Raw genomic sequence first — 18,031 nt, 5'->3', positions numbered from 1 at the left:
GCTGTGGTTGACCACTTCATCAGAACTTTTTGTGCATAAACTTGATTGCTCTCATGGCTTAGTTTTGGCCTTTATTTTCTCTTTCCATTGTTTTTTTATTGCATAATTACATTTATTAGTGGGGAACAAGGAAACCAGAACTGTCTTGTTTAAGTTGGATGTATTTCTAACAGTAACTTTTTTGCTGTTTGAGGTTAGATTGTATTTTTGTTTGTTTTGTGAAAAATCTGTCTTCAGCTGATAAGCTTTTATGAATGCATTTTTCACTTGCTGCTACATAATGTCTAGCTCAGTGAAGAGAGCTGTTTCAGTTGCACTCTGGAAACTATTTCAATAGAAACATCTATTAATGTTTATTATGGTAGCTAGTTGGTGACAAAGAATCATAGCTGGAGGGCAGCCTTAAGACTTACTTAGAAACAAAATCACAGGATCACAGGATGTTAGGGGTTGGAAGGGATCTCTGGAGATCATTGAGTCCAACACCCCTGCCAGAGCAGGACCATAGACTCTAGTGCAGGTCGCACAAGAACACATCCAGATGGGTCTTGAAAGTCTCCAGAAAAGGAGACTCCACAACCTCTCTGGGGAGCCCTTTTCAGTGCTCTGTGACACTCACAGTGAAGAAGTTTCTCCTCAAGTTGAGGTGGAACCACCTGTTCTGTAGTGTATATCCATTGCTCCTTGTCCTGTCACAGGATGCAACTGAGCAGAGCCCTTCCCCTCCCTCTTGACACCCAGCCCTCAGATATTTATAAACATTTATTAAATCCTCTCTCAGTCTTCTCCAGAATAAACAGCCCCAGGTCTCTCAGCCTTTCCTCGTAGGGCACATGCTCCAGTCTCTTAATCAACCTGGTAGCCCTCCATTGGACTCTCTCCAGCAGATCCTTGTCCCTCTTGAACTGCGGAGCCCAAAACTGGATGCAGTATTCCAGGTGAGGTCTCACCAGGGCAGAGTAGAGGGGGAGGAGAACTTCCCTCAACCTGCTGGACACACTCCTCTGAATGCACCCCAGGATCCCATTGTCCCTCTTGGCCACCAGGGCATATTGCTGTCCCATGGATAACTTGTTATCCATCAGCACTCCCAGGTCCTTCTCCACAGGGCTGCTCTCTAACAGATCCCCTCCCAGCCTGTACTGCTGCAGTTTATTCTTCCTTCCCAGGTGCAGGACTCTGCACTTATCCTTGTCGAACCTCATTAGGTTCCTCTTTGCCCAGCTCTCAGTCTGTCCAAGTCTCACTGAATGGCCACAGAGCCTTCAGGTGTATCAGCCAAGCCTCCCAGTTTGCCACATGAAGTAAGAACAAACTGTTTCACTTTGACATTCTGTTTGTAAGAACACAGTACCTACCTGAGCAAGTTTAGTTTCAAAGTAGGTTGTTATCTGCAGCTGGTCATTGTAATAGGCCAAAGTTTGATGCATAGCACAAAGAATGTATAGTTGCTACACTCCCTGCTGAAGTGAGGAAGCTGATGTGTTCATCAGCTTGGTTTAAATTTTTGCTACCAGTTCTACCCATGAAATGCTGGGGATTAAGGATGTATGAATATTCCATATTAGAATTAGGCTTATTTTAAGGAATAGAATACTACACAGAGGTGATAAATACCACATGAAAAAGGTGTTGGTTTTGTGCTTAGGAACTATATAATCAAAGAGCCATACTGTTGCTGATCCTCTCATTGGTCAGCTCTGTATGTTACTGGTGAAGGCAGGACAAACTTACAGGAATAAAACTATAAAAAAAAAAACTATAAAAATAAAAACTATATAAAAAACTATTAAAAAAACTATAAAAAATAGTGTGTTTGTGTATAATTTTTGCTTTTTTTTTAATTTCATAGTTCTTTACATCATTGTATATGTGTTAAGTTTTTCAGAATAAGTAAAATCTTGCTTCAGATGAGAAACATAAACTGCAGAGATTCAGAAGGCTTTGTTTTGTATACCTGTGTCTTCTAGTCTTTTAAGATGTGCAATGACTTGAAAGTCAGGAAGCACTGGTAAAAATCAGCCTCAGTTTGGAAAAGCTGATAAATGCAGAGTTAACTTTGAGCAGTAGTTTGTCAGTAGTCACATATGAAGAGTAGTTTTACACAGCAGAAATTGTATTTAGTAATTCAGTTACAGTGAATTTTGTGGGGTGCAAAGCTTCAGGAACAGTTGTTTCTTCATGTGAAATTGTAAAGAGTGACACTGAAAGTCTTCTGAGTTGTTTATCCACCGGTATGCCTGAAAGATAAGGTGGCTTTTTTAAGCTCTCTGATCCTGTAGGTACTGGGCCTTATAGGCTTACCTTTAAATAGACTTTGAGAGGTTCATCGTAAGTGAAGTAGTAAGTGCATAAATTTTACATCCGACCCTTACTTGCAAGATAGATTACTTAAGTTGTTTTGGTTTTTTTTTAAATAGTGATATTAAATCCAGTATTGCCTTGATTCAGGTGTTGGAGCTGCTCGAGCTGGAAACCTTACTTTCATGGTTGGTGGAGTGGAACAAGAATTTAATGCTGCCAAAGAATTGCTGACATGCATGGGTTCTAATGTGATCTACTGTGGAGAGGTTGGAACTGGACAGGTAATGCTTCCTGAGGTGTTACCAGTTTATAAAATAACCTCATGGTACTCTACTCCAGCATGTTGTATAGCTTAGCACCAAAACATCTGACCTGGTGCTTCTCCATCTTGGCTTGTTGAGAGGCTTCTTAGAGGACACAGATTTTATTTTTGTTTCTTCTGAATTAGGATTTACTGAACATTCTGAAGGATAAAAAGCCCTTATGTGCTAAGAAAAAAGTATCTCTGAAGAAACCATAGGGCAGCTCTCACTGACTTTATGCTATTGTAGATCTGTGCTTCCTGGGGTACCTTTAGAAAAGGGTTGTCAGAACATATTTGCTCATACTGTCCCAGACTTGGTTAAAGAAGATTCCTACATCAGGTCTATGAAAACACAGAAACTAATTGACAGTTTAATTTATTTTCAGGCTGCAAAGATCTGCAACAACATGCTCTTGGCCATCAGCATGATTGGAACTGCTGAGGCTATGAATCTTGGAATCAGGTTTGTTTGATGTTTTTCTGTTTGATTGAAGCATTTTTCCTGTGTTAACAGTTTTTGAGTTTTATGGTTGACTTTTGCTTGAGACAGTGATGATTAGATAGCATAGATAAACTTTTGTCAGAAGTTTTATAAAACCTTTAACATGCTAAAGAGATTATTTAACTAAAGTAGAGCTGTGCAGAACAGGAATATTGTATTGGCTGTACAGACTGTTGCATTCTGCATCTGACGTTTAGAGTTTATTTGTTCTACTCTAATGCAATGTACAATAACATTTGTCTTGCATTATAAACATGCAGAGATAATACAGAGGTAACTTCTTGTTTGTATTCTAAGTTAATGCACAGTATACTCAGAAAACTATACTCCCATATGGCTTTTGTTGGCTTTGTTTACTTTGTTAAATTATTCCAAACTATATTGCAAAGTAAGCCTTCTAGTACTGTGCGTATATCAAACTAACATCAAAGCAAAAGAAAAAGAACATCTACCTTTCTGTTCAGCTGCATTTTGTCCTAATTGCCAAAACTCCTGCTTTGTCAACTCCTCCCTTCTGTCATGTCAGTGAGAAGAGTACCATTTCTTTTCTAGCAGGTGATGCGTCTGACTTATAAGTGGCAGCATACTCAAACAAAATCATTTTTCCTTTCCAATTGTAGCCTGTTTATCTTGCTTTGTTTTTCAAAAGAGTGCATGCAAGTACCCATTCAGTATCACAGTATTTAAACCTTTCATAAATGCTTTCAGCCATATCTAAATCATTTGCAAATTTATAGACAGAGAAGTCCTGTGTCTGAGGAGATTATCTTGCAGTTTTGTGTCTTTAAAGAGTCTTCATGAATTATTTATCTGCTCAGATGCATCCTCAGAATTGTCCTGCTGAAGCTACACGTCCTGTAAATACTTATCACCTGGGCTTTAGACTGTATGTTGATGTGGATTTGATACACTTTAAAAGCAGCAAGAGGGCATCAACTGGTTAAATAAATAAAAAAGAGTGCCTACATATGTGCACATATATGAGGCAATGTAATGGATTCACATTTCCTCTTAATTACCATATCAAGATGCAGTTGTTTTATTGAATTGCCCTTGTCTCAGATGTTAGACTATCTTGACCTATTAAGTTGTCATGTTGTAATTGAGATAAAAGAGGAATTTGCTTTGCATCAGTGCTAATTGGTTTATCAATATCCCGTACCATTTACATTTTAAAATTGAGAGTCTGTAAGATACTGAAGCATGTCTGCATCAAGCCATAATAAAACCAGTAGCATTGTTTACAACTATTGTAATCCAGTGTAGTGTAAAGCTTTCATCAGGTTCGGTTTTAAGTCATGGTTCAATTAATAAAGCATATGCAACTGACTTTTCATTAGATTTTTATCTATATTTCTAGGAATTGTTAGAGATAAAAATTGAAGATAAAATAAAATCAAGAGGTTTGGAAGACAGGTACTCTGGGCATGTAATAAGCCCTGTGCAGAATGAGTTGATGTCTGCAGTCAACTATAGCTTTAAGGTCTTTAGAATTTTCATTTTCCATGTTGTCTTTTTTTCAGTGTAAATTTTGGCTGAGCTTGTATTCAGCATTTGTAAGCAAAAATCCAGTGTGATGGTGGCAACATGCAAACCTTCCCACCCTACCATCATGGTAATCAAAAAGGATCTGCACTTGTTGTAAAAGAAACCTGCTGATTGTGACCTGACTTATACAAAGAGAAAAATCTCATTTACTTCAAAACTGCATGAGGGAGGTTTAAGACAGAGGCAGTAATTTAAAGCCTTATGAAGTAATTTAGAACCCTTGCATTGATTTTAATGTGCTGTGATTTAAATCCTGGAGAAGAGGACTTCTACTTATAACTAGACTAAGAGCTTTCTGCTTTTGGTATGCACAGATTTCTAATATACAAGTTAATGGTTGACTCCAGTTTAGAAGTTTTGCTATATTAACAAATTTATTAGATTATTTTTATCCAGGTCTGCAAAGGATACCATGGCTACCTAGTCTGAAAAGAGTAGAAAGCTGAATTTCCTTTACTAGATTGATGCATATCTGGTGAAGAAAATCTGACTCTGACCTAGAAGTGATAAAGGACACTGGAAATTTAAAAAAATTCATAATAGGAATCATGGAACATAGACATGTTCTTCTAGTTAGAATATAAAATATCTTCATGACATGCATTGTGTCTATCTGCTACATCATTTAAATCTCAAGTTTTAGGAACTTTGGATGATTAATTATTCAAAATATTTCTGACTGAACTAGATGTAACTAGGAAGTCACACTACAGCACCTTCCAGAAACCAATATATACTCTGACTTTAAGTATGCAAAACAGTGTGAAATTAATTCTATTAATAAACCACTTTCTCTCTAATGTTTTCTTAAACCTTTCAGCCTAAATTTTCATTTTCTGAAGCTGCGTTACTGTTCTAGTCATTTAGAATGTTTAAAGTATATCTGCTATTGCTTTATTTTGTATTTGAAATGATAGAATTTTTCAAACTCCAATGTAAATAGCATAGAATTTAGTAAGGAGGAGGGGAGAGTAACATTAATGAGCAAAAACTCCACAATATCCTCCCAGAAAAGCAGGCAATATTGCCATGTATTTTCTGCATTTATATTCATTGCCTTGTATTGCTTTTCTGCTTTACTCTAACATCATCTTTATTTACTAATAATCTTCATTTACTAATCTGTTTTTCACTGGAAGTGATTTGGTTTAGATTCTGTAACTAATTTCTCCCTTCCCAAAATCCATTCTGAGTTCTGACCACTGAAATGCTTGGTTTATTACGTTTAGGATTTTTTTCCATTAATTTCCTGATGCTTTGTGAATGTTTTTGCTGTAACTACAAAGGTATGGCAGACATTCTGGAAGTGAATTCACATTGTCATTTATATTATTTTTTTTTCTTTCTTTTTTTCTTCTTTTTTTTTTTTTCTGGTGTGATAGTGCAACTTGCCAGGGGAAAAACCTTGAGCAGATTTTGCTCTACAGTTTAACAGATAATGTTGCATATTGCAAAATACTGTGGTGACTCACTGTGTCAAACCAACACACAGACTACATGTAAACTTCACCAGTGGGAAATAAAAACAATAAATGTTAATCTCCACAGCCAGAGACTCTTTTTCTTTTTGCTGATCATCTGAGTGTCGGTAACTTTGTTTCACTGGAACTCAGGGCTCAGTAAAAGAATGTCTAGTACTAGCAAAAGAAAGCTTGAAAATGAAATATTGCTGATATCTGGTTTGTATTTAGGTCAGATGGAAGTTGCTGCCTGTCAGGCAGTTTGTGGTCCTTTCAGAAACTGCCTGCCACAGACTCGGGGAAATCAGAGCAAGATTGCTTAATATGGTTGGGAAATAAGGGACTAGGAGAGCAGTTTGAGCTCTATGGCAATAACCTCACTGCAAAACCACTTTTGCACTTCCAACAGCAGAGGAAGTCATGTCTGTGAAGAGAGACTGCTGTGGCACCCAGATTTATGCCAAAAGCTGCAAATACAGCTCTTTCCTAAGCAATTTTACTGTATATGAATTTATGGCTGCTTGCTTTTTTTTGGATATGTAAAGTGAAAATATGGTAAAGGAATTTGGCCCTCTGATGCTGAATCCAAAGGTAGTTGCAGTTTCTAGATCTGGTTTCTGTGAGCATCCCTGGGATGTAGATGGAAGACATGGGAGTAAATAGTATAGAGAGGAGCATATGCTGCAGGCTAAAGAATGATCAGCTCTAGGCCGATTCCCACTGCAAATTTTAGAAAGAATGCTTGAAAAATAATTCCTCCAAATGCACAGTGGCTCTGCTTGCTTTCAGCATGGGGCTATAGCTAAGTCTTGTGAAGGTTACTGGTGACATTTCAAAGCACTTCATCTTGTTTAAAACGCCGTTGGTGAAGTCGTTTTTAGCTGTGGTAGAAGGATCCTGAGGTTCTACATGAATATTTGCAGCTTCATATGGCATTTGTCTGAAGCACCATGAGATGGACAATTCTCAGCACTTCAGCTACTTCAGTTGTTAAACTTGAACATTTTTTGAGATTCTGATTTTTCTGTCTGTTCTGAACTTCTGGTGGAGTGTGTGAAAATTTCAGTAGGTGGTTTTATCAAAAGCTCAGCAAAACTTGAGTTTTGAGCAGTAACCAAAACCATATAACCTTTTTTTTTTTTTTTTAGCTGTATGTGTGTCCATTGCTGAGTTTCTGCTGTTGAGTTCATTAGGAATGTTATTGAAGAAGCATTGATTTGAAGGAAGCAATTGTTTTTGCTCTATTATAAGTACATTTAATACATGGGCTTCTTTTCTGCTTATAAGGGAGAAGAGCATTTTGGTAATTGTAAATTCACACGTGCATGCACAAGCTCTTGCCACATCCAATGGCAAGTTGTTATGGGGACTGGCAGACTGTCATCATTTTGATAGCTTGAGCAGTATATCTCCTGAACAGCAGTGGAGCTCTTATGCAGAGAGTATCATATGTTCCCAGCCAATTTACAGGGAAACAGCAATAACATTTTATCATGGTTGAGAGCCCAGTAGCTGCTTCCTATTAAACTTGCCCTTTCAGATACCTGTCTTGGATTAATTTGTTGATTTCAAATGGAAACTCAGTCTTCTCCACTGAAGCATGACTTTCTAGGATAGACTCTCACTGAATGACAATTACTGTATATTCTAGCTGGTTTCAGACCATTACAAGCTTTGGGCACAGTGGAAGACAGAGGACTTCTTCAGTAACTGAATTTAATATATGTCTAATTTTAACTGTCAGTTATATATGCACCAGTGGACGAATCCTTAGAAAGATGAAATGCAAAGCACTTCTAACTTGCTCTTATTAATGATACACTTGCTGCAAAGGAGGGGAAAGGGAAAAAAAATAGGTTCAGGTCTCCTGAAGAGAATCTGCATGGTGTTTAAGAGCAATGAATTCTGAAGAAGCTGGGATTTAAACTTATACTATCTTCCTTTTTCAATTCCTAGAGCAAAAATACACCAGATGTAGTGCAGACAATATTTTACATATCTGTATAATGTATCTTTAAAATAGGCTTTCACCAAGAGGTAGTTAGAACACAGAGAAGGGCATTCTTTGGGAGGGTTGTATGCACTTTGAAATAATAAGCTCTCTGTCTTGCAGTATACTCGCAGCTGTAATTATGGACCTCTGCATGCAGCTAGATAGAGCAGAAGCAGGCACGACACTGCTAAAAATAGTGATCTGGAGGTAACAATGATAAGGAAACAAACAAGCCAAGAGATTTCTTTTAGCCCAAACAGCTCTGTATTTGAAAGCTCAGGCATTGCCTGCTCCCAATGCAGGTTTTTAGGATGACAACAGTTAAAGCAATTATTCAGAGTGCCTTTTTATGAAGGCTTTGATGCACTATGCAAGACAAAAGTATTGTTTAAATACTGTGAAAACATATTAGTGCTGGAAAAATATTTTTCTGTTTTTTTGAGTAACTGGCCACTGAAAGCATTCAGTTGAGTCAGAGGGTCTGAAAAAAAAAATGAGGGGAGTAAAGCTTGATCCCATTCAGGCCAGTAGGAGACTTTCTCCACTGAATTCCAGGTGCTGCTGTATCAATTCCTTAATAAGAGTTCACAGCAGTAATGCAAAAAAGCTACCTTTGTGGTACGGAAAGTGATCTTGCTTTGCATTTGGAGGGCAGAATTACAGGATACACGTTGTTATGGGAATAGGAACTGTGCAGTAGGGACTACTATCTCCAATATAGTTTTTAAAATCTGAAATACCTACTGCAATAAATAAACATAAGTTTTAGTAAGTGTTCCATTGGTAATGAGCTTTTCTCATCTACAAATTAAAATCTTGTGTACCTGGAAGTGGTGTTAGGGTCACCATGGCTATGGATAGCTGTGGTGTAAGTGCTAATATGGAGAGTGTAGAGTTCTGTAAAAAACCTTCATAGAAGGTTGTGATATATCCCTTCTAAAATGTCTTTTTCTCCTCTGGGACCGTTACTAGAGATAATTCCTTTCTTGCTTTTTTGTCATGAATGTAACTGAACATTTGTACAGGGACAGATAAACTGCTGCTGCTTATCATTGGTATTAATGCAATTGGTGTAAAATTACACCTGCAACTTCATATGAACATAAATGTGAATTCATAGGAGGGTTAATTTGGTATAATAGTGAAGAACTTTCAGGGTCTACATTGAGCAGCAGTTTGTGCCATCAGCTCCATAACAGAACAAATGTCAATTCTACTTGGACAAGCGTTGCTTTATCAGGATCAGTAACCTAATCAACAGCTGACCCAGAACTATAATGTATGTTTGCAAACAGATAACATATCTCACAGTGAGAGACAGACTTGCCTCATAAGCAGGAGTGTACCATGAAGATTTAATAACAGCAAAGCAAAGAATCTACAGAGGTATACGATAGTAGTATTCTTTTGAGAAGTGCAGCATTTTTCTTCATGTTATCAGAGCAGGATCATTTGCATTATCTTGCTTGCATCAGAAATGCTCCAGCATTCACATACAAACACATCACACAAGGACTTCCACACTGCCACACTTGCTTGTGAAGTTTTTTTGCTTTGTTCAGCTTTGGAGAATATAATTTTCCTGTGAGGAACAAGTATGTGACCCAGTAGGTAGGAGAACAGAGGTTGCATTTTAGTAATTTAGATAGAATGGAACTACCGTTCTCATAGGACCTTTATGTTGCTTGCACTTTCAAATTGCAAGGCGAAGGGGAGCGCTCAGTGCAAAAGGAAAAAAAAGCTTTCAAAGCCTGCTGCTTAAATGGGGGATTGATGCTCTTTAATTTAAGATACAGCATCCCTACCCCCAATATCAATACTCTGACATTTTTCATGACTTATAATAAAGGGAGAGAAATGATGGTAGGGTCCTAAGATATAAAACGAGTCACCCATGTCTTGTGCATTTTGACATTAACGCTTCTCTTCCTTGACCTTTGACAGATTAGGCCTTGACCCAAAGCTGCTGGCCAAAATCCTAAATATGAGCTCAGGTCGCTGTTGGTCAAGCGACACATACAACCCTGTTCCTGGAGTGATGGAAGGAGTACCATCTGCTAATAATTATCAAGGTGGCTTTGGAACAACACTCATGGCTAAGGTACATAACATTTGCACGTAAAGGATGTACAGTTTCTTCTCCCTGGGCTTCTAGCAAATGTTTGACTCAGTGAAAATTGATGATTGTGGGAAAATAAGGGTGCTGGAACAGAGGGGAACTCAACCTCTTACTATAGCTCTGAATTAATGAGTTGTATAAGGGGATTTTCCTTAGCCTCCAGCCTCTTGCATGATTTGCCTAGCATTTAAGGGACTAAGGTCAAGAGAGCAATTTGGGGAAATCCAGGTGACATAGTGACATGCAAAGTGGTATCAGCATATAAGATTTTGGGCCAAATCTCTTCCAGATACCTTAAACTGTGGACATGGCCTCTAGCATCCACTTCCTTGCTAAGACAACTGCTTACATGCTTGCCTTTCTGCCTGAGGCCATTTGGAATGCAGAAAGCAGACAGATTACAACCCAGCCACCCACCCCCCACAGTCTGATTTTCTGCAGGTATCTGCACCATGCAGTGAGCTCTCCTGAATTGTCTTTGTTGGTAAAAGTAGTGCTTCCTATGAGTAGTAACGTAGTAATCTAAATTACTTGTCCATGAAGTGGGAGATCTGGGTTTTAAGTCCTTCTCAGCATGAGGAAATTGTAACTTGTAGCTATCTCGTACCAGAAGCCTGGACCTTCTGCCATGCTTTTAGCTGTTTGAGGAAGAATAGTGTCCTGAGTCGACAGAGAAAGTAGGCAAGCAGGTCAGGGCTCTGCATCCCACTGATGAGGGAGAGACACAGCTGGAGGAAAGAGCTACAGAACTCTGACTCTTGAACTATTTATGCATTCAGCACATTGATTACCTAAGGTAAATTATAAAACCAGTCCTGGAAGAGATCTCTCATCTAAGTATGTAAATGCAGGAAATAATTTCAAACTGATTATTGGTTTCATGGGGATACTGTCCTGTGAGAGACATTTGAGTTCATACAGGACAGATTTTAGGCACACTGGTCTGTGGGTGCACCCAACTGGTAAGGCATTCTGGCTGTTTTCAGCTCTTCCACCTACAGTGGAAATTAAGCATTCTTTTGGACTACTTCTAAGGGGCCTGCATCTCCTCTGGAAGCTGCCTTGAAAGATCATCCTTTCATTGGAGGGTTAGCAGCTTGGCTTGTGCCTGTTTAAACTGCCAGTTTTTCATTATAAAGCATCAGTGATAACTAAGAGGAGAGTTTCTCAGAGAGGTTTGTAATTACTGTTCACCTTTTCTGACTATGCCTCTCCTGTCAGTCCTGAAGAGTGCCTTTTTTTAGGCTGGAATCCTTAGTAAGAAGGAAAGACACTAAATTCCTCTCATGCCTCTTGGACAGTGCTGTGTTATTTTATATAGATGGTAGATTACTTGAATAAGTTAGTAGCCAAGACAGCAGATCCATGGTCAGGGTATTACTTGGTGCAGTGGTGACCTAATTTTAGACACTGCTCCTTAGTTTGTGGAAAGACTTTTGCTGCTATCCATTTCATCCTGGTGTGTGACATATCGTGCATGCAGTTAATGAATTGTTCAACTCAGGGACTTGTTTTCTGGGAAACACAAAGCATGCTTAAGAAAAAGCTTTATGAAGAGGAGAAAGAGGAAGATACAACCCTAAGGTTGAGAGGAAAATGCTCTGCAATTAAAAGGCTAAAGAGTGACTCAGTAAGACAGTCACTAAACAGTTTCTAAATGTCAAGTTGCTGCTCATATATCAGATGCAGTGGAAGTCAAAGACTTTCTTAAAGATATTTTGTCAGCATTTTATCTCTCAAACAAAGCCAGAGGTTCCTTATTTCAGGTTTTTGGGACAGAAAAGTTTGTCAGACACCTCTGAAAAACTCTCCAGTATTGAAATCTGAATTTAGTCAACTTAATGTGAAACCTGCTCAGAAATTTTGCATTTTAAAATTCTAGTTTACTTCCTCTCTCCCATCTTTGTGTCCAAAGCATTGCAGGTCAGAAGTTCCATCTTTTATTCACAGCACAGTTGCTAATTAAATGTCATCTTTGAATCCTGAGAAGAGTTAGATTTATTTCATAATAATCTTGACTCACGTCAAGACAGGCTTTGAGCTTTATTCTGAATGGCAGCTTCATTTACATCAACTACAAAATAAAACTAAGGATCCAGGTATTTCCAGTGTGAGCACTGGAAGCAGATACTGAAAGAGAATATCTTTCCCTATTCCACACTGAGAAAAGTGATTAGAATAGTTGGTACAGTTGAGACATCTGGAAGATATTGTCAGTTCCAGAGAATATGAGAGAAGCCATAAACCATGCTCTGATTTTTACTTTTTCCAAAAAGGTCAGCGAAGGGCAAATTTCTTTCAGAGCCGTTTTGTAGTGTTTCACCCAAGGAATCTCCAGCCTCAAGAGAGAAGGTGCAAAATACTTCACAATTTGAAGCTAAAGCAAAGATTCACTTAAAATTTTGTTTGCTTGTTTTTTAACTCCAAAGCTCTAATTTATGGAATGACATTTCCAAACAACCAAACAACAACCTTCCTTGACTTTAGAGTCAGGAGTCCTTTTCCATTTAATTATTAGGTGATTCAACTGTCTTAGAGCCAAAGTTTCATTATTAAAGTGATCAGGCCTGCTTTATGAAATTGTATTTGTGCTTGCAGGCTATTCAGAACTTACTGAGATTGTTTTCTATGAATGTCCCTTCAGAGAGAAATAGATCACAATCACTGCTACCAAAACCAAGCACCTTTAGTAGCTTGGAGTTCGATGGTTTTGCCATTCTACTGTTATTCCATGACATGCTTTAAGCTTTTTAATAAAATGTGTAATATAGCAGCATGTTTCATAAAGAGAGGTTAGAAAAGGCTGGGAATATGTCATTGAGGATCTTATTGTAAGCAAAGTTAAAGTAACTGTTCCTAGGTTTGTTGGGTCATCAGTCTTTCAACAAAACTGCCAGACAAGAAGGAATGATCTGCACTGATGCAGAGTATTTCGGATCCTGTGACATCTGATACATATGATTTTCCCATTTTCCTAGATCTTGAAGTCATTTGAGGGTAATAGGAAGAGTAACTATAATTCTGATTTGTATCAGAATGACCTTTATAGAGCCGATTTACAGATCAAAGTGACATTTAGAGAGTAGAGTAAGATCTTGAATTTCCTTGTGCTGATTCAAATCCAGACACACAGAAAGTAAAGACCTGTCTTGTAAGTCATCCTTGAGATGCCAAAGGTGCTCTCAGCAGTACTTATAGTTTCTCAGTTCTTCTATATCAAAGGTCTGTAATTTATAGAATTTGCAGTGGTTTTTCTTTTTTTTTTTTTCCTTTTGTTTTTTAAACCATCATAGTCCTGGATGGACAGAAAGTTGAGAAGTTCTTTTGCAATTCCTCGAAATGGGGACTGCGAAATAGATTTTGTTAGCAAGACTTTATAAAGGGAGCTAAAGGCCCGTTAGCCTTACCTCTGTGATGGGGAAGATTATGGAGTGATTCATCCTGAGTGTGTTCACACAGCATGTGCAGGACAGCTGCGGGATCAGACCCAGCCAGCATGGCTTCCTGAAATGATGGTTCTGTTTGACCAACCTAATCTCCTTCTATGACCAAGTCACCTGCTTAGTGGATGAGGGAAAGGCTGTGGTGTTGTCTACCTTGGCTTTAGTAAAGCCTTTGACACTGTCTCCCACCACATCCTCCTGGACAAACTGGCTGCTCATGGCTTGGATGAGTGGACTCTTCGCTGGGTAAAAAAATGACTGGGTGACCAGGTCCAAAGACTAGTGGTGAACAGAGTTAAATCCAGTTGGTGGCTGGTCACTGGTGGTGTTCTCCAGGGGTCAGGTTTGGGGCCAGTCTTGTTTAATATCTTTATCAGTGATCTGGATGAGGGGATTGAGTGCCCCCTCAGTAAGTTCACAGATGACTTCAAATGGAGCAGAAGTGTTGACCAGCTGGAAGGTAGGAAGGCTCTGCAGATGGATATGGAAAGGCTGAATCAATGGGCTGAGGCCAGGTACGTGAGGTTTACCAGAGCCAAATGCTGGGTCCAGCACTTGGGTCACAGAAGAGGATCTGGGGATGCTGGTTGTCAGCCATCTGAATTCGAGCCAGCAGTCTGCCCAGGTGGCCAAGGAGGCCAACAGCATCCCTGACCTGTGTCAGGAATAGTGTGGCCAGCAGGAGTAAGGAAGTGATCATGCCCCTGTTCTCAACACCAGAGAGGCCACATCTTGTATACTGTGTTCAGTTTGGGGATTCTCACTATAAGACAGACATGGAATTGCTGAAGTGCATTCAGAGAAGGGCAACAAAGCTGGTGAAAGGTCTTGAGAGGAACAGCTGAGGGAACTGGGATTGTTTAGTCTGTGGGAAAGGAGGCTGATGGGAGACCTTATTGTTCTTTACAACTCTCTGAAAGGAGTTTGTAGTCAGATGTGTTTTGGTCTCTTCTCCAAAGTGACTAGCAATAGGAAGAGAAGAAATAGCCTTAAGTTGCATCAGGGGAGATTTAGACTGGATATTTAGAAATTTTCTTTACTGGAAAAGTGGTCAAGTATTGGAACAGACTGCCCTGGGAGGTGGTGAAATCACCATCCTTGGAGGTGTTTAAAAGACATGTAGACATGGCACTTGAGGATATGGTTTATTTGGCATGGTGGGGTTGGGTTGTTAGGTTGATGGTTGGACTTGATGATCTTAGAGGTCTGTTCCAATGTAACCGATTCTATGATTCTCATCTTGAGTGCAGGCATTACTTTCATACTTAGACAAGAGATCTGCTTTTATATCCAGGCCCTTGTTAGCTTTTCATTCTTTGGGTGGTTTCATGTCTGATTCAATTTAGGAGTCAAGACATCCTCCAGCCTAGCTTGCCATTTCTGTCCAGCACTGTGTGCAGCTGACTGTTTCTAGGTTACTATGGCTAGTCACTGCCTTTCAGTTCTGTCCTATTTATTTCAGATTGTAGCTGCAGTTGACCAAGGACTCTTGGAGGACAGATTTCAAATTTGTCCTCTTTGCAACCTCCTCTCCTTTTCTTGCCCCAAATTTAGTGTTTAGAAATGCAGTGTAATTCTTTTCTGTATCCCTTTACCTTCAGTCATTAAAGAAAACTTTGAGTTGTAGCAGACCCGAGACAGTCCCCTAAGGAATTCTTTAACACATCCTTCCAGTTAGGCTGCAAATGATTCATATTCACCAAGTGTCCTGTGTATCTCATTTTGCCATTAACTGGTCACATTACAGTAAATGTATGTGTGCTAAATGGCTTCAATTTTGTCGTTATTCAAATCCCTCCTGCTTGGTTTTTAACCTGGTTTTAGGAAGCAAGATGTCCTCTTGCCCAAAGAAGAAAATTATACCATTAGAACCGATGTGAGATGCTTAAGTGAATAGCCAAGGAAATTTTATTTTTTTCAAGATGACATAACAAAGTGGGGAAGAAGAATCTGAGACTTGATGACAGATTACATAGTGATCTAGAATCTTAAAATTCCTCCAGTCCTGAAGGAGGTTGCCTGCCTTGCAAAGGTTAGGATTGTTCTCTTGAACAGCATTTAGTTACTGTTTTAAAAACTAAAAACTAAACACAACTCCCTTCTTCCAGGACTGCAGTTTTAAGGCTGGAGTATAGTATTTGTTGGCAGTAGAGTTCTCTTCAAAATGGAAGCCAAATAACCTATAACATGTACGTGGCTATTTATATCCTGGTTTCTCCCCTGATTTTTTTTCTCTTTTTCTTTCCTTTCATTCTTCCACTCTGTCCTCTTCTTCCCTCTTCTCCCTTCCCACAGGATCTTGGCTTGGCTCAGATTTCTGCCACCAACACAAAGACACCAGTTCCTTTGGGATCCCAGGCACATCAGATCTACAGGATGATGTGTGCAAAAGGCTATGCCCTGAAAGACTTCTCAGCTGTGTTCCAGTTTTTACGTGAAGAGGAATCCTTGTGAGTTGTCTTTTGGAAATGGACACAAACCACATATTATTTTTTTTATCCTTATAGCGTGAGAAGTATATATGGGTTTAATCAAATACTGTGCATCCTGATCCCGTACAGACTAATCATCTTTGGTTGTCTAGAACACAATGAACTCCATGGTGTTTTTTTTTCATGAATCTTGGAAAAGAAGCAAGCCAGAGGAGGAGATTGTTTGGCAATTTGCCAAACAGTGATTTCTTTTTCTTTTCCTTTTTCTTTTTAATAACCATCAAAGTTGGTTGTTGGTTTTTTCACTAGATGCAATAAATAAATATTTTTTTATGGAACACTTAAATGTTTGCATATAAAATAGCTTATATTGTGGCTGCAAACTTAGGTGAAACGTGGATAGTAAAAGAATGTTACATAGTGATTTTATGATATGTAGTGATCTATTAACATTACAAATGAATACTTTATGGAAAAAGGGAAGATTTGTTCAATGAAGAAATGAAGCTCAAGATGGATTCCCCCCGCCTTGCCCTTGGACCTACTAGCCATGAGTTGATCAGCAGTGAATTTCACTGGGATTCAGGTTGCAGATTAAGTTTGTAGGCACATGTTCCAAAGTGGAGAGCTGTTACAGCATATTTACCTGATAGACTTAGCTAAAATGGCATAGAATGTGTGTCCCTCACGTAAAGCTCCGTTATTGTATTTTGCTAACCCAATTTTATATTTTCGTGCTTTCTGTCACACATTTTCAGAACTCAAGAGCAGCGCATACTAGAAGTTCTAACAAACTGTACATTTGTTTCTGAGTATTTTAAATCTAAACAAACCCCATTATTTTGAAAGGAAATAAAAATCTATACTGCTAAATACATGCTGGTTGACTTTTTGCTTCTTGTTTTGATGCAGTCGTGTGTTACATGCAGCTAATGAAAAACTTGTACTAAGTGGTCTTATTTTTTAATTTGCTTGGGTTTCTACAGATTATCTTGCAAAACCAAGCTCTTCAAGAGCATTTGTGAAATGCAGGTGGTTATATAGTTGCATATGTATTCACTTAACCATTCACCATCTCCTTGGTCTTGCAATCATACAGGTACACACTCTGCCTTATAAATATACTCATGCTGAACTCACTAGAACTACTCTTATTCAGACTTACATGCAGGCTCTGAGCTTATGTGGTGGGTTGAAATTACCCCCCAACTAATTTGAGAGAAGTACCCCCCCAAAATAAAATTTGCCAGACCAGCTCAGCTGGAAGCAAATGAAGCTATATTTACAAGCACACTAAAATCTAGAAATATGAAATGCAAAGAAGATGTACAAAATATACAATATCTACATGTATTTGCAATCTATAACCATCACAAGGACAAAACCAGGGGGCTACCAATAGCTTCCACCTCTCCCCACCACCCAGGAAAGGGAAAAAGAAAAAAGGAAAAAGCAGAGGGTAGCTTGTTAGTACTTAGCCACAACAAGAACACAGCCAAGGTCAGCAACAGCCAAGCCAAAAGCTACCAGCTAGTATCAGCTAGAGTGAAGAGAAGAGAAAGAGAGAAAAAGTTAATTTATACAACTACTTTTATGTTAGTTATCAGACCAATGGGTCTGATTTATTTAGACCTTATCATTATTTTTCTTTTACATCCAATGGTAATTTATTCACATTCTACCACTTTGTACTCGATTTGCAGAAAATTTCCTAGGCAGCAGCCTAAAACTGCCACAGCTTAAGGGTAATTATGCATTTACATTTCCATATGGCCATCTGGGTAACAAAATTGGGTGCTTCAGTAAGCTCAAGTCTGTGAATGATCTTCTGAGAATGTAGACATTGTATTTTAACCCATTCTATTTTAAGACATCACCCAAGTGTCATTAAACAGTACTGGTTGATTTTTCAGTTTTCTTTGAACA

At 38.7% G+C, this 18,031-nt stretch overlaps 1 protein-coding gene across 1 annotated transcript in view; it reads left to right on the top strand.

Moving 5' to 3' along the window:
- The window catches only part of HIBADH (3-hydroxyisobutyrate dehydrogenase), an 84,270-nt gene extending 67,907 nt beyond the window's left edge, over positions 1-16,363 (top strand). Inside the window, exons 5-8 of the mRNA XM_054384956.1 lie at positions 2,452-2,585; positions 2,995-3,071; positions 10,056-10,212; positions 15,969-16,363. Coding sequence (XP_054240931.1) covers positions 2,452-2,585; positions 2,995-3,071; positions 10,056-10,212; positions 15,969-16,127 — 527 coding nt within the window. The 3' untranslated portion in view covers positions 16,128-16,363. The remainder of the gene's footprint in view (positions 1-2,451; positions 2,586-2,994; positions 3,072-10,055; positions 10,213-15,968) is intronic.
- The last annotated feature ends 1,668 nt before the right edge of the window (positions 16,364-18,031 follow it).

This window comes from Indicator indicator, chromosome 11, assembly GCF_027791375.1.
Source record: "Indicator indicator isolate 239-I01 chromosome 11, UM_Iind_1.1, whole genome shotgun sequence".
Classification (NCBI taxonomy): domain Eukaryota; kingdom Metazoa; phylum Chordata; class Aves; order Piciformes; family Indicatoridae; genus Indicator; species Indicator indicator.
Note: the sequence above shows the minus strand (reverse complement) of the source record. Positions and strands in the feature narration are given on the sequence as shown.